The 24,137-nt window shown below is 48.1% G+C and overlaps 2 protein-coding genes across 2 annotated transcripts; one reads left to right on the top strand and one right to left on the bottom strand.

The window, feature by feature from the left end:
- The first annotated feature begins 593 nt into the window (after window positions 1–593).
- Window positions 594–2,335, top strand: LOC115341658 (beta-keratin-related protein). The gene is made up of 2 exons (XM_030014981.1): window positions 594–625; window positions 1,979–2,335. The coding sequence occupies exon 2, from the start codon at window positions 2,000–2,002 to the stop codon at window positions 2,321–2,323; it is 324 nt and encodes a 107-aa protein (XP_029870841.1). The 5' UTR covers window positions 594–625; window positions 1,979–1,999; the 3' UTR covers window positions 2,324–2,335.
- Window positions 2,336–16,210: 13,875 nt separating this feature from the next.
- On the bottom strand, window positions 16,211–20,508 carry LOC115341300 (ubiquitin carboxyl-terminal hydrolase 42-like). The gene is made up of 11 exons (XM_041123479.1): window positions 20,484–20,508; window positions 19,679–19,879; window positions 19,132–19,242; window positions 18,954–19,056; window positions 18,739–18,806; window positions 18,506–18,576; window positions 17,864–17,946; window positions 17,297–17,612; window positions 17,026–17,166; window positions 16,707–16,807; window positions 16,211–16,265 (listed from the first exon to the last, which is right to left on the bottom strand). Exons 1-11 carry the CDS (start codon window positions 20,506–20,508, stop codon window positions 16,211–16,213), a joined length of 1,275 nt encoding a protein of 424 aa, XP_040979413.1.
- Window positions 20,509–24,137: the final 3,629 nt, after the last annotated feature.

The raw sequence follows: 24,137 nt of genomic DNA, 5'->3' as shown, positions 1-24,137 counted from the left end.
TCAGCGTCCCCATCCCTGCACACAACGGGGTTTCTCTCCAGACTGCAGGAGGGCCTTGTTTGACCACCACCTTCCAGTCACCCCGCGGATCTGAGCCTCCTCCGTTCTCTGTCCCTCAGCGGAACAGCCATCCGGCAGAGGCTTGGCTGGGCGCTGAGCAGCTCCATAGCCTGCAGGCACTGGTGTTGCTCCGGGTCAGCCTCAGCCCATCAAAGAGGGACCCTTCTGAGTGGCCTTCGGGCGTGCTCCACAGGCAAAGTCCTAAGTGAGTGGTGGCCGTGTTCCCCAGGAAGGGCAGGACGTGCACAACACCTGCTCGTGGCCTGAATCTGCTGCTGGAATGAGACCTCAAACGAGCCTTGGTCTGGGGAAGAAACATAATTGCTATCAACAAAATCACTTCAGTGCTACCCAGGATGAAAGGGGAGCCAAGCATTTCAGGCAAAGGAGGCATGTCTTTCATCTACCAGCAGAGCTTTGAGAAGCCAAAATTGCTGTTTCTCAACATGCTTCGTGTTTGTGTCATTTTTCAGCTCCCCTGGGGCTCTGGCCCGCTGTATAAAAGTGTGCCCAACTCCCAGCTCCTCTATCCTCTCCTCGTGCCTTCCTCTGCTCTGGGAAGTGGGTAAGTCTCAGTTCATTTTGCCCCTCGTCTCCTCGGTTGGCAGGACAGTTTTTGTGGAGAGGGCTGCATGCATTTTGCCTCCCTCGTCCTCGGTGAATGGTCTAGGATGTGAAACGGGGCACGGGTTGGTTTCTTTGCCAGCAGCGGTTCTTTCCAAGGCTCAGGACGTACGGACAGCGCTCTCTAACCAATGACTGGGCACTTCCTCTGCCATCCGCAGTTCGGCAATGCTGCCTTTGCGCTGTTGGCCTGACGAGGAGCTTCCTCAGGAGAGCTAGTCCCACCATAGACGTCTTCTGCCGTAGTGGCTGCTGTCTTCAGGAGCCCTGTTGCGTTTCACTCAGACACGTCCCCTCCTGAGAGAAGTGGGCGAGAGGAGCCTGACCTGACGAGAGTAGGGGTCTCGAGGGCGGGGAGGGGGGAGAAGGAGACCTGTTTGTCCGAGTGAACACATTGATGCTGGTACAAGGGCTGATGATCAGGAGGTCCACAGCCTGACGCCAAGAAGAGGGGGAGCCTCTTGGTCTGCAGTAGGAAGTCTTTCCCTGACTAAGGCCATGGCATCAAGGCTATGCTCAACCCATCTGAAAAAACCTGGCATCCAGTTCCTCATACTGGGAGGGGGCTTACTGAGGGCTCTCTCTGGAGCGCCTTCCCTACCAAGCCTTCAAGGCTGAGCAGAAGGACTGTTGTGAAATAGCCTCACAGCCTGCAGACGTACCCTTGGTAATGGAGCAACCGGAGGTAGCAGAGTGCCTCCATGGGTCAGGCATGCCTGGGAGTGGCAAGGCCGGCTGAGGTATAGGCTGCGAAGGAGCTTGACTTGGGCAGGAGGAGCTTCCTTGCGTTTGGACGGACCCTCTCGGATCACCCTTCAATTACAAACAAATGCCCACTGCAGGCCCACCAAAAGGCCCAGAAACCCCCTCTCTGCAGACACTGGAGGTCCATCAACTGTTGGGCCATGCCACTGCTTCCGCCTTTGAGAATGGTTACCAAGTGGGACCCTGCATTTCATGGGGGTCTTGCAAGTAACTCTGGCCACGTTAGCCCAGGACCCTGTGGGTGAGACATCCCAGGCGGCTGAGAGAAGAGGTCTTCAGATAGGGCAGGGTGTGACCAGGCAGCGGGGAGGTTAAGGCGGAGGAGAGGAGGGTGCGTTGTGGTGTTCGGCCAAAAGCACAGCAGGGCACCATTGTGAGCCCTGCTGCTGGACACAGCTTCCTTGACTCATGCCCCATCCCAAATCTCTCTCCGCTGAGCTCCCAGGCGCTGCCCATTTTCAGGGGAGCCAAGCTGGGGGTCCGAAAGGGCCCAACAGCTAATGCCCTCTGCTCCCTCCCGGTCTCACAGGGTCGCCTCCCTCCGCGAGACATGTCGTGCTACAGCCCCTGCCTGCCAGCCGCCTGCGGCCCAACCCCGCTTGCCAACAGCTGCAACGAGCCGTGCGTCATCCGGTGCGCCGACTCCAGCGTTGCGATCCAGCCCTCGCCAGTCCTGGTGACGCTGCCGGGCCCAATCCTCAGCTCCTTCCCTCAGAGCACAGCTGTGGGATCCACCGCGTCGGCTGCCGTGGGGAGCTCTCTCAGCGCTGGCGGTGTGCCCATCGCTTCTGGGGGCTCCCTGGGGGGCTTTGGGTGGTCCGGTCTGGGCCGTGGGCTCTGTGGGCCTCTGGGACGGGGCAATCTCTTATGCTGAAGCCCGTGGATTGCCTGCCCGTGGCCGAGCACCAGCAGCCTCGAGGAAAGCCCTGGAGCCAGCCCTGAGACCGTGGCCATGGTCTGCAGAGGAGCCGAGCTCCCGCTTCTCCGCCTGCGCTGCGAGGAAGGGGCCTGCGCTGGCCTTCCGTCTCTTCCAAGGAAGCCTCTCTCTTTCCCCCTCTCGCTCTGCTCTACCTCACGCTCCCCAGGAAATACCTCCTCCTTCCTTCCGTAGCAACGGGTCTAGGTGATACGATACATGATTGCCAGAGCCTTGAAGAGGAATTGGAAGTGGAAAAGAAGCGTCCCTGCCGTGGAGGTTTTCCTTCAGATGGCAGCACTCCTCTGAGCTTACTCAGCCAGCCTCCCAAATGCTCTCGTCTTTTCCCTTCTCCTTTGATTTTCTCATTAAAGACATTGGGCATCAGATTTGCAAGGGAGTCGTGTTTCATTCTCCCCTCTTCTCCGGTCCCAGCCAGCAGCGTATCCAAAAGAGGTCCTCCCTTGGTAAAACTACGGTTTTCTCCGTAGTTCCTGGGTTTGAGAGGGCCTCGTCTTTTGCCCCTGACATCCCATAGCGATGGAGACAAGGCCGGTTTGGGGTGAGAGCTCTTGTGGAAGGAGCCCCATTACCCATCGGGGCACCTCGAAAGCCACAAAACAAAGTATGAGGGAAGGCCGAGTTTTCATGGAATCGTAGAATCGCCCCGACTGGTAGGAACCTCAACAGATCATCTGGTCCAACCTTTTGTGGGAAAGGGAGCCCAGATGAGATTACCTCACCCCCTGTCCAATCGCCTCTGGAAAACCTTCCGTCCTGGGGACTCTACCGCGTCTCTGGGGAGGTCGTTGCGGTGAATGATTGTTCTCACTGTAAAAAAAGTCTTTCTTATATCGAGGCGAAGCCTCTGCCGGTTGCTCCCTGTCCTCTCCGTGTGGCTCGCTGTTAAGAGAGAGTCTCCGTCGTCTTTGTAGTGGCCTTTAAGTACTGGAAAACTGTGATGAGTGCAGGAAAAGAGCACCACAGGACAGCACGAGACTCAGTATGGGATGTTTTGGGGGAAGAACCAGAGGTGGGGGAAGGGAGGGTTCAGGGCGGCCCTGGGAGGAAGAAACGTGAGAAAACTAGAGGGAAGATGGGATAACATGGCTGTCACTCAGGAAATGGTTGCTGTTTGGGATGCTTGCCTGGCCATGCCCTGCTTCTGATCAGTGCAGCCTGTCCTGGCTTCTTCTCAAGTTCTATTTCTAATTTCCCTGGCGAGGGGCTCTCTATTCTGTGTGTGTGCGTGTGTGCGTGTGTGTGTGTGTGTGTGTATGGAAGTCTAGGGGCCAGCAACTGGAGTCAAACTGTTACCGAAAAGCTCGGAATGAAGAACTTATCAACACCAATTTAGTGTAGATAAGCAGACACTTCTTTATTGACGGCCGGGTGCGCGGGCGAGTCCTCTCACGAACCACGCACACCTGTCTTCAAAACAATACACCTTATATTAAGACTTATCGATACATATTCATTAGATTTCCAAGAAAAGTTATACATATTCATTAGATTTTGGGGAAATCATTAGCATATGTGAATATCTTTTACGCAGGCGTAGTGAAGGTCTCTCCGAGGCGTGGTAAGTCTTGGAGGCGGGTAGCTTTTGACCAGGAGGTGTGTTTTGGTATTATAATGAAGCAAAGTTCGTCTAGAGTTTATGATTTCTTCATCGATGTTATGGCAACAGGTGCAATCCATCCTTTTTGACAGTAGCTATGCAGTTATCTCTAACGGCTCTAGCCAGGGACCTTCCAGGAGCCTTGTACTGCACATTCTATCTTTGGGGATCGGCCGCTGCGTTCCAAACAGGCCGTTGTCAGGTAACGTACTGACAACTCTTACACCACCCCGTTGTCAGGTATTTCTTTATCCTGTTCTCTAAGTTCTAAATGTTCCTACTAGATGATTTTAGCCAATTTCTCTGGCCTTGATACGGGGCTATACAGGGGATTTCACAGCAGACACTGGTTGGTGGTTAAATATATAAAATACAACATACATATGATTTTGCTAAAATATTAAAACTAAATATGATTAATTCTAACTAATAACAAATTAATAACAAATCAGTAACATTTCCCCCCTTTGAAAGTGTTGAAAATTATTTCAATACTTTCACATCATCTATCTAATATTTATTTATTATTATTCTGAGAGTCAATATTTGTTTCGGTATATACTGGTGGTGGACTGCATTCTGGTGGAACAATTGGAACTTTTCTCATGATCATGCAATTTACTGTAATTCTATTGGTAAATTGTTTCTTCAGACATTTTTTTCAGGAATGCTAATAAATTGTTTTGTTTCTACTTGTCTTTTGTTCCTGATTATCAAATCAGTCCAGGTTTCTACTATCATTATCTGCTAAACTAATATAAAAAGAACAAACACAAACAGATATAAAAAATTAGACATGTTTCAGAGTCAGTTTTAAAGTTTTTGGATCCTAGCTAATAATTTTTCATGGAGTAGGTGTTTTCTTCACTTGAATGTAGTATATCCAAACATCTGATTTTGCAATTCTAATAGTTGTGAAGGTGGTTAGCAGTATCTGGAAGGGTCTTTTTCAATGTTCCTGCAGGGTTCGGAAGTCCACGTTTTCACATAGACATAGTCTCCTGGTTGTAAGTTATGCACCGAAACTTCCAGGGATAATGGTCTATTCCATACCACTGTTCTCCGAATTGCAGTCAAAGTTTTTCCTAAGGAAAGCAAATAGTTATACACATCTTGTTTTCTTTTTACATACATGTTCGGGTTTGGTTCTGGAGATTCATAAGGTTTCCCATATAATAATTCATAAGGACTGACTGAGGTTCCACTCTTTGGCTGTATTCTGATTCGTAATAATGTCAATGGAAGTGTTTGAGGTCATTTTAAATTAGTCTCTTGACAAATTTTGCTTATTTGTCTTTTAAAGGTTTGATTCATTCTTTTTATTTTCCCACTGGATTGTGGCCTCCATGGGGTATGCAAATCCCATGTGATACCCAGAATTTTGTTAACATTTTGGACCACTTCTGCAACAAAGTGTGGACCTCTGTCAGAAGAAATTCTAATAGGAACTTTAAACCTTGGAATTATTTTTCATAGTAACCATTTTACTACTTCTTTTGTTCGTGTGGAACGACAGGGAAAAGTTTCTGGTCATCCTGTAAAAGTATCAACCCTCACCAGGATGTACTGATACCCATTCTGTCTAGGTAGTTCTGAAAAATCTACTTGCCAATAATCTCCAGGCTCTGTACCAGATTTTATTCGACCCATTTGAACCTTTTTCTTGATTATTGGATTATTTTTCAAACATACTTCACATTTTGCAGTTATTATTTTAGCTATTCCTAACATTCTGAGTGATACCACTTGTTTTTGTAAGGAAGTTACTAAGGCCTTTGTTCTCCAGTGACACTCCTGATGCTTTGTTTGAATTATTTCTCTCATCAAAAAGGGTGGAACTACTACCTGTCCTTTAGGTGTTACCCACCATCTGGCTAGGTTTTTCTTAGCATTTAATAATCGACCTAGCTTATCATCCTCTTCTGAGTATTTTGGTTCTTCTCTAGGGAGAGTTACTGTTTTGGAGGGAATTAATGCCATTTGCAATGCTCGTTTTTTTGTTACCTTTCTTGCTGTTTGGTCGGCTAAATTATTTCCAGTGATTTTCTTTGTGTTTCTAATTTGATGTGTTTTACAGTGTATGATTGTTACCTGATCTGGTTTCTGAACTGTTTGTAATAATTGTAAAATTTCATCTTGGTGTTTAATATTTGATCCCTGGGAGGACAATAATCTTCTTTCTTTCCACAATGCTGCATGGACATGTACCACTCCAAAAGCATACTTTGAATCTGTCCAAATATTTACTTTCTTCTCTTCACTTAGTTCTAAAGCTCGAATCAAAGTAATAAGTTCTGCTTTCTGAGCTGAGGTGGTACTTGGCAATGCTTCTGTTTCTATAACTGTGGTGTCTGTTGTTACCGCATATCTAGCGTATCGAACTCTTTGCTCTACAAAGCTGCTACCATTTGTATACAGTTCCCAGTCCGGTCGCTCCAATGGTACATCCTTCAAATCTTCACGACTGGAATAAACATACTTAATAGCAGCCAGGCAATCATGTTCCAATTGTCTTCCTTCCTGTATGGAACTTAAAAACACAGCTGGATTTGCCAGGTTAGTTGCTTTTAAAATTACATTATCTTGTTAAGTTAATATTACTTGGTACTTCATCATTCTGCTCGGAGATAGCTAGTATCTCCCCTTTTGTTCTAGAACAGTTTTCACCATGTGTGGGACATAGACTGTTATTGTTTTTCCCAAAGTCAATTTCCGAGGTTCTTGTATAATCATCACTGTTGCAGCCACTGCTCTAAGACAATTTGGCCACCCTTTACTCACTGTGTCCAGTTGTTTGGAGAAGTAGCCGACTGGTCGTTTCCAGCTCCCCATCTTCTGGGTTAACACACCAAGTGCCAGGTGTTGTCTTTCATGAACGAACAGCTGAAAACCTTTAGTTAAATCAGGGAGGCCTAAAGCAGGTGTAGACATTAAAGCGCGTTTTAACTCTGTAAAGGCCCTTTGCTGTTTTGGACCACACACAAAGGAAGAGTTCTTTTGGGCCTCATAACAGTTTAGCTATTAGACTACAATTCATGATCTAAAGACGACACCACCCTGCCATTCCCAAGAATGTTCTAAGTTCATGAATATTTTTCGGCTCAGGTATACTACAGATGGTTTCTTTGCGATTTTTTCTTAATTGTCTCTGTCCTTTTGAAATCTCAAAGCCCAGATATATCACAGTTTGACATGCTATTTGGGCTTTCTTCCTGGATACTTTGTACCCATTTAGTCCCAGAAAATTCAAGACATCAATGGTTATCTGTATGTAGGTAGATCTTTCTTCTGTAGCAATCAATATGTCATCCACATATTGTAGAAGTAAATGTTCAGGCCTTGGTTTGTCCTGTTTCCAGATTTCAAGCTCTTTTGCCAGCTGGTTTCCAAAAATTGTCAGGCTATTTTTAAATTCTTGGGTTAGTCTTGTCTATGTCAGCTATATCTTTTGCTCAGTTTCTGGATTTTCCCATTCGAAAGCAAACAACTTTCTGCTTTCCTTCTCCAAGGGTATGCAAAAGAAAGCATTTTTTTTAGATCAAGCACTGTAAACCACTGATGAGTCTCCTTTAACGCTGTTAACAATGTATAAGGATTTGTAACCACAGGATATATGTCTTTGGCTATTTGATTCACTGCTCTCAAATCTTGCACTAACCTGTATTCTCCCGAGGGTTTTCTAACTGGTAAAATAGGAGTATTATATTCAGATTCACATTCTTTCAAAATTTTATACTTCAAAAATTTGTCAATCAATTTCTTTAACTCTTGTTTAACTTCTGGTTTAATTGGGTATTGTTTAATTTTTACTGTTCTTGCATCTTTTTTTTTTTTAGATCTCTTTTTTTTTACAGGTGCTGTTAATTTTGATTTACCAGGAATATCTGTTTCTCACACTGTAGGGATCACTGCAAAATCCACCTCTGGTGGAATTTCTTGCTCCTCCACTTTTTCTTGTATCATTAGGATTTCTCCTGTTTTTGACTCAGGTATCTTCAAAAAGAGTTCTCCTTTCTTAAAAACAATTTGTGCATTTAATTTAGATAACAAATCTCTTCCTAACAAGGGTATCGGGCATTCTGGTACATACAAAAATTCATGTGTAATTATTTTATTTCCAAATTTCATATTCAGAGGTTGCAGGAATGGTCTGTTTTCTTCTTTCCCTGTTGCTCCTACTATGTTTGTTGTTTTTGTTCTAATTTTTCCTTTACAAGTATTTAATACCGAAAATGTCGTTCCTGTATCTATTAAAATTTGACTTCTTTTTCTCTCAGCTTAATTATAACCAGAGGCTCAGCTGGGTTCCCCTCCGGTCCCCTTCATTCATCTAAAACTATCATTCTGGCTACCTTCTTTTGAATATTTCCTCTTGAACACTGCACATTTTTAGGACAATCTTTTCTCCAATGTCCTTCTTCCCGACACAAAACACACTGATTCACTCCTAAGGGGGTGTTAAAATTCTGATTGCTAAAATTCATAAATTCTCTCCGTCTACTGCCACTTCGTCGTCTTCTTCTACCTCATCCTCTGTCTGTTGTTCCTGTCATTAAGGCCAATAATCTATTTTCTCTAATTTTCCTTTCCTCTTTTTCCCTGTTATTATATACTTTCCATGTTGTCTCCAACATTTTATTCAAACTCCTTGAATCCTCTCCCTCCAGCTTCTGAAGTTTCTTTCTTATGTCTGGTGCCGACTGCCCCATAAAAATCAAAGCCAACTGTATCTGAGCCGCCTCTGTTTCTATTCTTAAATCAGTATATTTTCTGGCAGCTTCCTTCAATCTTTCCAGAAACGCTGAGGGAGATTCATTCTTATCTTGTCTCACCTCATATAATTTAGACCAATTCAAAGATAGCATGTTTAACTCCATATAAAATCTATTTCTGATACCGACTCAGCCTTTCTTTATGTTCCACGTTATTTGGATCCCACTGCGGATCCCCAGACAGAAAATTCTGTTCTAATGTTCCACCTATTGTCCCACTCAATACTGCCACTTCTGCCTGTGCTTTGCCAGTTTTTAGTACCATCTGCTTTTCTGTATCATCCAATAAATTATCCAAGATCACCTGTAAATCACTCCAGTCTGGATTCTGCGTTTTAATTATAGTATCCACTACTCTGCCAACTCTCTCAAGATCTTCTCTATATATTCCAGCTGCCTGCTTCCAAGCCATCAAGTCCACAACCGAAAAGGGCACCTTTACATACACTGGTCCATTGTTACCAACTCCCTGCTTCAAGGGAGCTATTGTTTGTGTCTGCTGTCGGGTCCTTCGAGAAATGGGGGTATGAATCACAACTTCAGATGGTCCTTCCTCTGCATCTTCTATTCCACTGTTTTCTGGTTCTTCCATCTGTTCCCTATGCTCTCACCTCCAATTCCTTCCTCTCCTGGGAGGGGATATATTCAACTCTGGCCTTTCATCCTCTTTGGGGGCAATATCACATGCCAGACAACATTTCTTCTCTTTCTTATTATCAAAAGTTATAGCCATTACCAAATTGTCCCTACTAACTAGCTTGCACTCATTCTGCCAATCTCGTCTCTGCCTTAAGTAAAAAAATAAATCCACATAAGGTACTTCACTCCATTTCCCTTCTCTTCTACAAAACAACATTAACTGCAGAATAGTGTTATAATTCAGTGTCCCATTCACGGGCCACCTTTCCTGATCCTCCAATGTATACAGAGGCCACCAATGATTACAATAGTCAATCATTTGATTTTTACGTAAATCATCATACAATTCACCCCAATGTGCCAGCAAACATACCAACGGAGATGTTTTTGGTATCTTTCCATCAGTGGACAAATTTCCTATACTCTTACTCTTAAATAATTTGGCAAATGCCATTATGTTTATACCCAATACCAAATATCTATTAAATATATAACAAATATCAGAAATCAATACTCAATTGTCAAATGTTAAATACCAAACCAAATACCAAATGCCAAATATCAAATACAAAGTTTCAAATACCAAATGCATATATCAAACACCAGATATTAAATAAATACAAATAACAATTGTTGCCAGGTAATGGAGTCCACCTACTTGCCTAGGGCACGGACAAAGCCGACTTCCCTAAGCAAGAGTCATAACCAATATCCCCTGGCAAGATTATTATCCAGCAAATGTATTCACACTTTATAACTTCCAACTTCAATAAGAAACACTACAATCGTTGCCAAGACTCACTTCATGTTCAGTTGCACATCCCACACTTACAACACTCACGATACTTCCAAGTACACAATATATCTCACTTTTTTCCTTTTTTTTTCTTTTTTTTCTTCTCTTTTTTCTTTTTTTTTCTCTTTCCTTTTTCTTTTTTTTTTTTTTTTTTTTTTTTTTTTTTTTTTTTTTTTCTTTTTCTCCGTTCCTTTTTCTTCTTCTAGAATTTGGGACTCAAACCCAAAATTTCCAAAATGCTTTTGAAGGTGGGACTCTAACCCAGAATCCTCAAAAGCTGTGGGACTCCTTCCCACTTCCAAATTGTCCAACCCAGCAATAGCTTTCGCTTATGTCTTACGGGCAGACGCCTAGGCTTCCACTTCCTTCAGGATCCTTTTGTCCAACCTTGCGCAGCTTTCGCCGCGTCTGACAGGCAGACGATACCGGTGGGACTCTAACCCACTCAGGGGACTCCAACCCCAAACAATACCGGTGGGACTCTAACCCACTCAGGGGACTCCAACCCCAAACAATACCGGTGGGACTCTAACCCACTATCCTTAATATTTAAAAGAAGTGTCTTACCAAAATCCAGGGGATGTCGCAAAGAGCCTTATGGATCGGGGATCGATGGGTATCCCCGAGAAATCCTCGGTGCCGGCAGGAACCAATCGGTCCCCGACTCCTCCGGTCTCTCTCAGCGAGGTCCCATCTGGGTCGCCAAAACTGTTACCGAAAAGCTCGGAATGAAGAACTTATCAACACCAATTTAGTGTAGATAAGCAGACACTTCTTTATTGACGGCCGGGTGCGCGGGCGAGTCCTCTCACGAACCACGCACACCTGTCTTCAAAACAATACACCTTATATTAAGACTTATCGATACATATTCATTAGATTTCCAAGAAAAGTTATACATATTCATTAGATTTTGGGGAAATCATTAGCATATGTGAATATCTTTTACGCAGGCGTAGTGAAGGTCTCTCCGAGGCGTGGTAAGTCTTGGAGGCGGGTAGCTTTTGACCAGGAGGTGTGTTTTGGTATTATAATGAAGCAAAGTTCGTCTAGAGTTTATGATTTCTTCATCGATGTTATGGCAACAGGTGCAATCCATCCTTTTTGACAGTAGCTATGCAGTTATCTCTAACGGCTCTAGCCAGGGACCTTCCAGGAGCCTTGTACTGCACATTCTATCTTTGGGGATCGGCCGCTGCGTTCCAAACAGGCCGTTGTCAGGTAACGTACTGACAACTCTTACACCACCCCGTTGTCAGGTATTTCTTTATCCTGTTCTCTAAGTTCTAAATGTTCCTACTAGATGATTTTAGCCAATTTCTCTGGCCTTGATACGGGGCTATACAGGGGATTTCACAGCAGACACTGGTTGGTGGTTAAATATATAAAATACAACATACATATGATTTTGCTAAAATATTAAAACTAAATATGATTAATTCTAACTAATAACAAATTAATAACAAATCAGTAACAAAACCACAGGTCGCCGTGGTTCCTGTGTCGGTGGTGCCAGTCACTGGAGTGGGACCAGAGGTCATTGGGAGTGTTTGTCTGGGGTGGCCGGCACCTGGACAGACCAGGGTGAGTGGAAATAATGTGCCAGCAAGTGGAGCATGTGTGGGTATGCAAGTCAGTGTGCCCGTCTACCCTGTAGCTGCTCCCTGGTTCCAGTTGGCCTGGACACTGTCGTCCTCCTGGTAGCCAGCTCCTCTGGTTCTCTCGCCCCTCGAGACTCCCACACAGACACAAACAGGCTCTATGGTGTCTCTGGCAGTTGGCCACGACCCTCCGGTTCCTCTTGTAGCCAACTCCTTCTGTGACCTCACCCTTAGAGGCACACACCCATTCCCCTAGGGCTGCTGTTCCCAGCGCTCAACAGGCAAACTGCCCAGTGGCATGTCGAGCAGCACCAGACTGAGGGGCAGCTGAGGCAGGAGAGCAACCCTGCGCTCAGCAGAATCAGGCCCCTCTTTCCTCTGCCGCCATCAGCAGCACGGGCAGGATGAGGCCTCCCCGGCCTCTGGCTCAGCTGCACCTGGCAGCCAGCAAGGGTGGGAAAAGGGAAATGGGTTTGTGCTGCTCTTACTAGGGGTGTCCTGAATCAGGCTGGGAACTGGTTTCAGCTGGTGAGCCAGGAGAGCAGGAGAACTGCAATAAAACCAAATGAAAACAGCTTCCCCTAGCCCCGCACTTCCCAGGCACAGCCTCACTCCTCCCATTCTGACTCTTCAGCCCCCTCTCAGCTCCAAGTGGCACAGGGGGATGGGGAATGGGGCTGCAGGTGGCCCACAGCACCTCGTCTCTGCCACCCTGTCCTCCTCCCGCTATTCCCCTGCTCCTCCCTGGGCCCCATGGGCCACAGCTTTGGCCAGAGAACCTGCTGCTGAGTGGGCTCCTCTCTAGGGACTGCAGCTTCCTGGTGGAGTTGTAGATGGCCGCCTGAGGGTGACAGCGGTGGTGGCTGGATCCTCTTGTAGACATCCATTTCAGAGAATGACAGGCTACTTGAAGCTGGCCAGGAGATCACCTGGAGGGTGAAGTCACCTGGCCCCAGCCCCCTGCTCAAGCAGGACCACCTGCAGCTTGTTGTCTACGACCATGTTGAGAGGGCTGTGGAACATCCCCAAGGATGGAAACTCCACAGGCTCCCTGGGCAGCCTGTGCTGGTGCTTGTCACCCGCACAGCACCCTTTGCACTTCCGCTTGCTGAACTGCATGAGGTGCCTGTCAGCCTATCTCTCCAGCCTGCCCAGGTGCCTTAGGATGGCAGCACGACCCCCTGGCCTAGGCACCACTCCTCCCATTTTGGTGTCATCTGCCAACTGTCACATCCCAATTTCTCAGGACGACGACTCAGGTTTGCTGATTCCCAGGTCAGGATTAAGGTGAAACGACACCAGGGATGCTTTAACTCACAAACCTCAAATTTTATTCGCTCACAACAAGAATTGGCATGGTCACAACCAGAATTGGTATGGTCACAAGAATTAGCATGAAACTACATCATTAAACTTTGTAACACGCTAACCACACGTCACCAAACATATACTACAGGCCTTGCTTATTTGGGGATCAGTTCAGGGAAGAAAATAAGGAAAGCACTCCTGTTGAGTCACAAGGATCGGAGTGGACCCCCTTGCTTTCTAGACTCCTTCTCAGAGAGGAGCCCAGGGGTGGCTGGATCCACTCCTAGTCCCAGACTTGGTCAACGGTTTATGTCTAAAGGATGAGGTATAGGGATTATGGAAAAGAGAGAGAGGGAAGAAAGATTTCACCAGTCCTGGGTCCAGTGTTGGTCCAGCCAGCCTAAGGGTCCAGTTCTGGAGAGCGCACGCAACCGGGGCTTCAGTTTGTTTCCTTTTATAATCTCCTTGCCCCTCCTTCGGGCACACACTTGAACTCATTAGGCTAATTAGGTGTCATGCACCGTTTGTGCTTCCAGAACCTTCAGGAAATGGGTCAGTGGGCTTGAGGGTCGTTTGGGGAGTAACTCCTCCCTCCCAGCAGGTACGACTGTTCTTTGACCTTTGGCCATATATGGTGAGCTGCCCCGCTCAGCGTATTAGAACACAGAACTGTGTACCCTCTGGCACACCCTCCATGCCCTGTTGCTAGTGGACTTCTCACCTGCCTGCAGTTCATTGCTATGCAGGGTTCGTTGTTATGCAGAGTGCACCATTAAGCAGAACTTGCCCCACCACAATGTTTGAGACATTAACTCCTTCAGTCTCTGACACCAACTTGCTGAGGGTGCACTCTGCCCCATCATCCAGGCCATTCATTAAGGAAGATGTGCAACAGGATCGGACCCAGTACTGGCCACTGGGTGACACCGCTTGTTTCTAGCCTCGCACTAGACTTCCTGCCACTGAGCAGCACCCTCTGGGCCCAGGTGCTCAGCTGGTTTTCCGTCCAGCTTGCTGTTGGCTCATCCAGCCCATTTCCTTTCGAGTGACTTGAACTCCATATTTAAAAAGAAGAGATTGCAAGATGGGCATATGCAAGCACACTGCTTTCAAAATCCCAAGACATAAACCTCCCACACCGGGTATTTCCACCAATTGCCCCAAAACCTACAGAGAAGGAAACACCCCATAAATTACACATGCAAGGCCAACAAGTGTTTTTAATTCTGGCTTTGGCTTTTCTGCCTATTGGCTCCAAATGAGTGCTGTTTTAGCAAGGTGATCCCAAAAGCGGAAAACAGATTGAAGCTCTTCCTTGAGACCAGCTGGCAGAGCTGTCCGAGTCTCTGGAAGGTCTCTCTGAGCTCCTCCTGGCCAGAGGCAGCACTGGGAGGAGGGACAGGGTGGGCCGCTGGTGCCCTTTGTGCAGCTTGGTCCCTGAGGGGGGCAGTTTTGGTACTTCCTGGATTCTTCTTCCTCCTCCTCCTCCTCTCCAGCATTGCAGAAGTCAGATGCTGTGCTTCTCCCTCATCCAGGGTCACAATCTGGCCCCATCACCACCACAGTGCCCTGAGTGTTTGTCTGACGTATATCTCTGGGGCACTGAAACCCTCCTCCTCCTCCTCCTCCCTGCTGAGGGGTCATAGTCTGTGGTGTCCACAAACCGGCTGCAGACATCATAACCCTGCCACAGGGATCTGCTCCGCTCTCTCTGCCTTGCCAGGGTTTGGTCCTGAGCAGCCCTGGGTGACGGAGCCTGCCTGGAGCTGGCACTGGAGGGCCCTGGAGCTGCATCATCCCTTGGGCCTTGGTCACAACGTGGAGGACTTGTTTTCACACCTCCTCCTCCTCCTCGCTGAGCGATGGTAGTCTGTGTACACCACAAACCGGCTGCGGAGATCATAGCCCCGCCATGGGGATCTGCTCTGCTCCCTCTGGTGCAGCTGAGTTTGCTCCTGGGCAGCCCTGGGTGGGGGAGCCCGCTTGCAGCTGGCGTTGGAGGGCCCTGCAGCTGCATCATCAATTGAGGCTCGGTCACAATATGGAGGACTTGTTCTCCACCTCCTCCTCGCTGAGCGATGGTAGTCCGTGTACTCCACAAACCGGCTGCGGAGATCATAGCCCCGCCGTGGGGATCTGCTCCGCTCTCTCTGCCTCAGCAGGGTTTGCTCCCGAGCAGCACTGGGTGTGGGAGCCAACTGGGAGCTGCCGTTGGAGGGCCCTGGAGCTGAGTCATCCCTGGGAGCTTGTACATGACTTGGAGGACTATTTCTCCTGCTCCCTGCTGAGTGGTCGTAGTCTGTGGTGACCATGAGCCAGCTGTGGAAATCATTGTCCCACTGTGGCGATCTGCTCCATGCCCTCTCCCTGGCCCCATTCCTCTGGCAGCAGGAAGAAGAGCTGAATACATGCTCCTCTTTGTCTTGTTGCACGGTGTGCAGCACACGGTCAAATGGTTGACAGCAGAACGGGAAGTCAGGTTGCGTTCTGGACACATTGGAGGTGATGATGAGCCTGCCTGGCCAGATGGGGCACGGCCTGCCTGCAGATGCCTCCTGTGCACCTGCCCAGGTTAGCCGGCTGGTGCTGGCTCTTGCAGAGGAGCTGCTGTCCTCTGGAGAGTCCTCCATGTCCACTGCCATGTCCTGCAAAGAGAGCTGTGAAAAGGCCCTGACCTTTCCTCATGAAAGGACCAGAACAGTGGGGAACCCCCAGAAGCTGTGGGAGGGGACAGCTAAGGGCCTCCCAAAGACTCTCCTGGAGGGCTGCAAAGGCAGAAGGGCCACAGGCGGACAAATGGGATGACTCTACATGGGATGCTTTGAGAGGGAGCAGCGTTGCAGCTTTGAAGAAAGCTGCAGTGTGGGAGGGAAAAGAGAGCAATGCCAAGATCCCAGAAAGAAATCCACTGTCCAGCTGGTGCCCTGATCCATCTCCCCAGAGTTACCTTAGTCCAATGAGGCAGATCCCATGGTCCCACAGGACCTGCCTGCTTACTGCCAGCTGCCCACTGACTGAGGAAGGCATGGGCATATGATGGTACCTGTGAGGAAGAAGGCCTTTCTCCAATTAAATCAGAGCTCCTGGAAAAAAAAGAGTGATTTCCATTTAGGGCTGTTCTTGCAGCTTTCTCTGGGGTTCAGTCATTTTCTTGGAGCGGTTTCTATGACAGAGAGAAGATGTATCCAAAACTACAAATTTGAAATTTGATTGAGGTCTTCCCACCAGCTCTGCCCTTGTCAGAGCAAGATCTCATCTTTATACCCCCTACGGCCTCTGTTTCATAGAATCATAGAATCATAAAATGGTTTGGGTTGGCAGGCACCTTAAAGATCATCTAGTTCCATCTCCCCTGCCATGGGGAGGGACACCTTCCACTTGCTCAAAGACCCATCCAATCTGGCCTTGGACACTTCCATGGAGGGGGCATCCACAACTTCTCTGGGCAACCTCTTCCAGTGTCTCACCATCTTCACCATAAAGAATTTCTTACTAACAGCTAATCTAAACCTACCCTCCTTCAATTTAAAACCATTCCGCCTCGTCCTATCACTACACTCCCATCTTTCCTTTAGGCCCCCTTTAAGTACCTTTCTGTTATTACCTGACATAAAACAGCAAATAGGCTTCCTGCTGGAGAACTGTGTCGATGTCACAACAATCCACAGATGTATCATCTATCTCATACCACAGTCCATTGCTGGCCTGTAAAAAAAGGCAACGATATCTGGAGATGAAATGTATGGTTTCTCCACAAAAACACAGGCAGAGAACTACAGAACCAAGAGTATGCCAGAACAAACCCAACCCAGCCCCAAAGGAGACCTTCTTCCCCAAATCCTTGGCTGCCAGTATCACTGCCATGAAAGTTTGTCTTCCTCAGCACACATTTTTCTCTTATGTGGAAGGAAGTTGCTCTTTACCTTTGTGTAGCAGAAATAGTGTCCTGAATGACAGCTGTCACCACTATGCACCAGGACAGCATATAAGGAGTAGAGGAGCGGCTCTCCAGCTGTCTGAGACATGTATGGGCGAAGATCCAAGTACTCGGGATACATCACAACCTACGGAGAGACCAAGAGGGCTCGGAAATGATCCTGAAATACTACACGAAATAGCCTTCCAAGACCAGGGGCCAGAGGTGTATAAATACATCTTCAGGGCTCATGAACACTTGGTTTTCCCTGAAGCAACAGGTAATGGTTTGGGTGGCAGGAAACTCTTCCCGGCCAAAGCAGCTCTGTCAGAGCAGAGTGCATGCTTGTCTTCCCATGACAACTCTCCTCTCCCCAGAAGGGAACACGAAAAACTCAACACGAACAGCTTGTGAAAGAGCATACTGCTTTGGGAAATCTCCTGCTCCAGGAAGAGAACATTGCACTCCAGTTGCATACACACCTTGCTGATCTTCCCACCAGTGAAATCTTCAAACCTTTTCAGACACGCCGTAAGAACCTTGGGCGCGCGATGGATTGTAAACCTCTTGGAGGCGGCAACCATCTTGTCGCACCTTGAAACCAAGCACAGAGCCAAGTGCTGAAATGCACCCTTCAAATACACCCTATCTTGCCCCAAGAAGGCCAGACATCCTTTCATGTCTCACACACCCTTACACTGTTTTAAGGCTGCATAAAGCCATATTAAAATATCTGTTTCTCATTATTGTGCATCTAACCTATGAGAAAAGATGACTTATGTTCAGGTATGTGCAGCACCTTCACACAGGATCTAGTATTAATATGTTGTTAATAAGCATCTTACCGGCCACATTTAAAGCAGTTTTCACCATCCAGCTGCTCAGGTTTCACGAAGTCCTCCAGAGCTGCGGTGACAGATGAGGCTGCCTGGAGGAGTGAGAAAGGAGAGAACTGATCTCGGGGAAATGCCCTTGCCCAAACACTTACTAGGAGTTGACAAGAAGGCCCAGGTAGCTGACGCTGAGGAGAGCCACTGTGAACCCGCAAGCAGTGCCCACAAGGAGGCAGAAAGAAGGTATGATGCTGAACATTTCCCTCAATCCCTAGGGATTCCCAGGGCTATCAAGAGTTACCTCTCTGTGCCACTGCTCAGTTCAGCTACCAATGCTGTACAGGGCCATCAATAATGAAAACAATACAACCTGTCAGCCTAGGAGTCAGACAGGTGTTGAGGGAGGGCAAAAGGAAGAAGGATGAGAGTACATCAAGGGTGCAGAGGGGATAACACGTACTTGTCCAGCTTAAAGCCAGCACCTACAGGGAGACCACTGCCATGGCCTCCCCGGAAGGGCACTGTCCATTCCACTTCCCACCCACCACCAAGCTCTCTTTTGCTCGCATTATGCATTTTTAAAGCAAATGTGTTGATTCAGGAAAGCTACAGGGGCCTTGGGATGTCTTGAAGCACAATTACAATCGCTCTTACTTTGATATCCAAAGGAACATCCAGGAAGGTCTCGTAGGAATCGGAAACTGCTTTGCAGCTCAAGCATGTGACTGGAAGGAAAATCAAAAGGTTCAGCGACAGGGGAAGTCGACTTGACTGTGCTGCTTTAAGTCCTTCATACCTACTACACCAGTCACACGATCGGCTGTTTATCACAGGCAGACAGAAGGACACAGACAATTCCAAGGAAAGCAATAGTTATGGAAAAGTACCTCTGGATCTCAGAAAGCCCCCAAATATTTGATGGACAATGGTAGTTGATTGAGAAGAGATGTCCAAGCTGGAAATAAATGGTAAGGCAGAGATTTATCTCCTCCAGGAGTTTTGCTTTGTGTGAAAGCCCTGGGCATAGTTTTTCCTTGATGGCACTACACCAAGGAGTCCAAAGGGCTTGGGAGCATTGCAAAGATAATTTGCTTGTGCTTACTCGCTGGTTCCACTCAGACAAGCTCTCTGCATGGCATCGACAGTATAACGTAAGAACTCATGGGCGTCTTCCTGCATGCCAAGCTGGAAATGTTCTCCTATTCCTAAGAAAGAAGAAGTTAGTAGCTCTCTCCTACAAGAACAGAAGAAAACTTGTCAAAGCACCTGAAATGACTCACGTGTGAGAACACTGATGACAGCCCAAGGATGGATGGCACTGTATGAGGAATGCATGACCTTGTTAACGTGATCTTCCATTCTACACATCATGCAGAAGCCTTGCTGATGACCTGAAAAGGAAGGGAGGGAAGCAAGATCCTTAGGTGAGCAAAACATCCATAGCAAGGGGAAACCTAGTGGGGATTTTGAAGTTATAAGAACAGTCTCCACTCCTCCCAAGGTGACAGCATCCCAACAAGCCCAGGACATTTTAGTGCAGAGAAAACTTTCTTCAGAGGATGCTAAACTGACAGAATATTTCTGTGCAATAAGCAAAGAGGGTTTAACCTGCAGGAATAGGGACCAAGACCTGGGGCTAGAAAGGGGTGCCCTTCTGAAGATGAACACAGCTAGATATGACAAGTGGCTTCTAGGCTTGAGTGTTCAAAGAAGACCAACTTGGGGGTTGGCAAAGAAGGGCTGCTTTTCTCTTAAAACAAATTCCAGATTCCTGGAATCCTTGGGAAGTGCCTGACAGATTTACAAGATGTTCATAAAAGTACTCACATGACAGGCTGTGCTCACGAGAGAGCAGGTAGTTGGCCAGAGGGGGTGTGTACGTCAGGCACTGCAGGACGGAGTTGAGGAAGCACATATTGCCCAGATTGTGGAGTCCTGCTCCAGCTCCCTGTCGTTGCTGCCAGTCCATGCAAATCTTCTCTGGGGGAAAGAGGATCCTTTGTGGTGGAGCCATTCCCTCAACAATGACTGCAGGGAAATGACATTTGAAAAGAGATGAGACAATATTTTTGCATGAAAGCACATGTAAAAGTTGAGTTCTCTACAGGAGCACCCAGTACAACCAGCTTAAACATGCAACCCAGAAGCATCAGGGGAAGCCTAACACTGCCATTGAAATTTACTGGTCAAGAAAGAGTTTTGGAAAATAATGTGTTCCCCTGCTTGCTTTGCCAAAAGTCTAACAAACCCACACTCTGACTTCTGTGCCTTCGGCTACCTTCCTTTCCCTCTAGAGTCTTGAATTGCATTATCAACTCAAGTCTTCCATTTTTCTGACTGTAACTTCATGAAAACAAGCAAGTACCTAGCCCAGAAGGTAACCCTCCTGATGTCAGATCTTTCTATGAGCAATGTCATCTTTCAAAGATTGTATGTAGTGGCAAATCAGTGACAAAACATGTCTTCCTGTGTCTAATCAAAAACACCTGGGTAAGTCTGGGTGCTATCAGGAAATGCCCCAGAATTCCCTCTAGGTTGTCAGCACCTCAACATTCAGGGATGGAGCACCAACCACTTCTGTTGCCTTTGGGGATTCACAAAGTCCAGGACTGCTGCTGAAGCTGTTACTCACAGGAGTCGTTCCCCATTGCAGCCATCGCTCCTCTCAGGAACAGAGGGGAAAGTTTTGGATGACAAAGTATGTCAGGACACGCTGCAGAAAGGCAAGATCAGCGCAAATCCCGTCACCTGATCACAACAAAGAAATAATTGTAGCTCAACAAAATTATTAAAAAAAACCCCAAACGCCATGCATAGAACAGGATCGACCATCAAAAGTGCTTCAGTGGTACTTATAACTGCTGCAGAGCTGCATTCTGATGGCCCTACTGTCCCTGTCACAGGACTCCAACTGACATCAATTACAAAGGCCTTTTTGAAACACTGCATTGCATGTCACCTTCTCTGAAGAGGACCTGCTGCTTACCTGCGGCTAGCATTAACAGCAGTCCTCTGGCTCTCCAGCCCACATACTTTCCCACCTTGTGTGCAGCAGGAGTGACCAGCTTTCAGCTGCTACTTTAACATCTGCCTTTGCTGTGCTCCTTTTCTGTCTCCCTTCCTACTGCATCAGTCAGGGCAGGCTTCTTGTCATTCTAGGCTAAGCCCAACACCTCAGACTACACTGCCACCCCCCCCCCCTGCTTCTTACCTATCCTAGGATATGATAAAGAAATAAGAATTAGCAAACAGGAACTCTACCCATAGCCCATCTCTGGCCAGCCTATCAAGGTGCAATAGCTCAGCCTACGGCTCGGAAGGTGTAGACCAGGCTATACTTTTATCCCTTATCTACCTACTCTATGATCTGTCCTGAAAATCAAATCATAATTACCTTTGTACGAGGATGGAAGTTGAGAAGTGGGCAGTAAACAATAAATGGTTGGAAAAAAAGTAGGCATGCAAGTAGCAGAGGAAGGAGCTGAGTTATCCCGAAGGCCAGCTCAGCCCAACTAGCTTTCTCTGGCCCACTTTTCAGGATCCCAAGCCCTGGCCAGGTGAGCTCACAAGCGCTGGGCGGGTGCCACATGACTGCCCCTTTGTGACACAAAGCCACATAGGGGTGCATGGGGACGCACTGCAGCGACGCAGCCGCCACAGCCAGGACACCTCATGTAGCCAGCAGCTGGCAGCCACTGGGCTTCCCCATGCACTGCTTGCAAAGGGCTGTTCATCTGCTGGCAGAGCTCCCACCTCTTCCCTGAGCCGCACTAGCCAGGTGAATAAAAAGCTGCCCAGGGCTGTAAGCATGCCTGTTCACAGCTTTGCTGGAACATTCGGGTTGCTGAGGGTTTCTTTTCCACTCTTCCCAGGTACAGGACTGTGTCTGAGAGACTCGTGTAGCAAAGCACGTTGGTCTCTTGCAGGTTCATTTCCAATGAATTTTATCTGCCCCCCAAGATACAGCTACAGGCTGACTCTGAACTAGCGCTACCAAAGAAACACCTTCAGCAACTGCATTGAGTTGACCTTGGCTGGCTGCCAGGCCTCCACCCAGCTGCTCTCTCACCCCTGAGCTCCAAAAGATGTTTGTGCATGGCTTTTTAGCATCTTCACATTTTCTCCTGCCTCCAGGATTCGTCAGCTTTCTATCAATCAGCCACAGCTTTGCCAGATTCCCACTTGAGGTGGCTGGAGGCAGAGTTGTTCCTGCCCCACTTGGCTTATGTGGTTTTGTGCTGTCCCCACTCGGGACATCTGGTATAACCCCTTGTTCCTGCTCAAAACATAGCCCCATGCCAGCTACTGTGAAGAAAATTAACTCTATCCTAGCCCAAACCAGCACACCTCTCCTGTAAAAGAGAGGGTTTTGATGTCAGGACAAATGACAATTTGCCAGCTTGGCAGAGCACGGGTGCCTTTGTGTGCCCTGAGATGTCTCAGGAGGGGCAGGCTGGGCTAAAGCTTCTCTCCTTCTCCCCTCTGGGTTCTGTGGTCTGGCGGGGCAGCTGTGGCTTTGCTGCAAGGACACCCTGGGTCCTGGTGTGCTGTCCTGCAGGCAGCAGCACAAGCCAGGAATGTCACTGTCTGCTCAGCACACTCTGGGTGGTCTCCATGGAAAGGACAGCATGGGACTGGGCTTGTTGTTCCAGCTTTATTCAAAAAAATTATTTATTTGAATACAGCAGTCTTCCAGAAGAGGATTTCACTTCTGCAGGGGTCACCAGGGCCAGCAGCACAGTGACCGCAGGTTCCATCCTGATCTTGTCATCTCTCTTGTCAGGACGAAGATCACCTCAGCTGCCAGAGTCCTGACCGAGAGTTCAGTGTCTTTCCCCAAGGGCAGGAGGGCTGCAAGAGAAGGACGCAGAGCAGACATGAACCCCCACTGCCTGCAGAGACCCCCAGGAGTCCCCTCCAGACCACGGCACCCTGCCCAGGCCCTGTCCCCTGCCCCACCAGCCGCAGACAGCACAGCACTGCCCCTACTCACCATTGCAGGTATCCCACAGCTTCTGCCTGCTCAGGTTCCTCAGGTGCCATGCAGCAAGCCCTAGGCACAGAGCTCCTGTCAGACCTCTGCTCCCCAGCACGCTCCCAGCAGCCCTGCCAGCTTGGCGGCACACCGTCCTACCCCTCAGCAGGCCTGACCCCAGGGAAGGACAGTAGCCGAGGGCGGTGGGACTGAGCAAGGCTCTCAGAGAGCCCACCTGCACCGAGGGCCCTCCTTGGGGCAGCTGGGGCTCTGGCAGCCGCAGGGCTGCCCCTTGCTGCCAATGCAGTGGTGGGGACTGGGGCCAGGCTGCCACAAGAGGGACCCTGGGGGCTGTGGCTCACTGATGAACCTGACAGCCGCCCCTCACAGGGTGGCTTGAGTGTCCTGCAGGTATGGCAGGCTCTGCCACAGGTATTTTTCCACCCTCCTCCTGTTGTGCACTAACTAGAGAGAGCACAAGGGCACAGGGCTGATACAGACCCTCCCAAGTCACAGAATCATAGAATCATTTAGGTTGGAAAAGACCTTCAAGATCATCGAGTCCAACCATCAACCATGCCCACTAAACCATGTCCTGAAGTGCCTTGTCTACGCACTTTTTGAATACCTCCAGGGATGGTGACTCAACCACTTCCCTGGGCAGCCTGTTCCAATACCTGACAACCTCTCAGTAAAGAAATTTTTCCTAATATCCAATCTAAACCTCCCCTGCCACAACTTGAGGCCATTTCCTCTCGTCCTATCGCCAGCCACCTGACAGAAGAGTCCAGCACCCACCTCACTACAACCTCCTGTGACGGTCTGAGAAATTATAGTCAATGTCTCAAACATTTGTTAAAGAACTTTGGTGGAAAAAACGGCCTCTGTAAAAACGCTGGAGTTTTGTGAACAAGACAATGTGGCCAGAGGAGAGAGCCCCACAGAGGGTGGGACCATACTTCTCCAAAGCTGCAATTCCTTATCTTAAGTGACCAGGAGAATGAGCACAGCATATGTGCCTGGAGGAGGAGGCCCCACAGAGGATGGGACTGTGCTTCTATCTTAAGCAGTCATGCTACCAGGGAAAAAGAGGCAACTCCACAATGAACCCCCCCAAAGCTCACCAACCAATTCCAGAGAACCCTGGGAATGAGAACTGCGCATGTTGAGACCATCAACTAACACGCTATAAAAGAAGGGAGAACAAGTTCTCAGTGCGCACTCTCTGGAACTGGATCTCTATGCTGGCTGGACCAACACTGGACCAAGGACTGGTGAAACCCTTTTCTTCTCTCTTTCTTTCTCTCTTTC

This window comes from Aquila chrysaetos, chromosome 5 (genome assembly GCF_900496995.4).
Source record: "Aquila chrysaetos chrysaetos chromosome 5, bAquChr1.4, whole genome shotgun sequence".
In the NCBI taxonomy this organism is placed as follows: Eukaryota; Metazoa; Chordata; class Aves; order Accipitriformes; family Accipitridae; genus Aquila; species Aquila chrysaetos.
Note: the sequence above shows the minus strand (reverse complement) of the source record. Positions and strands in the feature narration are given on the sequence as shown.

Coding starts and splice junctions, on each gene's coding strand:
- LOC115341658 (XM_030014981.1), top strand. CDS start 2,000: ATGTCGTGCTACAGCCCCTGCCTGCCAGCCGCCTGCGGCCCAACCCCG.
- LOC115341300 (XM_041123479.1), bottom strand. CDS start 20,508: ATGGCTGCAATGGGGAACGACTCCT. Junction 18,577..18,738: donor GGGCTTTCTGAGATCCAGAG/GTACTTTTCCAT, acceptor TTTTCCTTCCAG/TCACATGCTTGAGCTGCAAA. Junction 17,613..17,863: donor AACTGCTTTAAATGTGGCCG/GTAAGATGCTTA, acceptor CTTGGTTTCAAG/GTGCGACAAGATGGTTGCCG.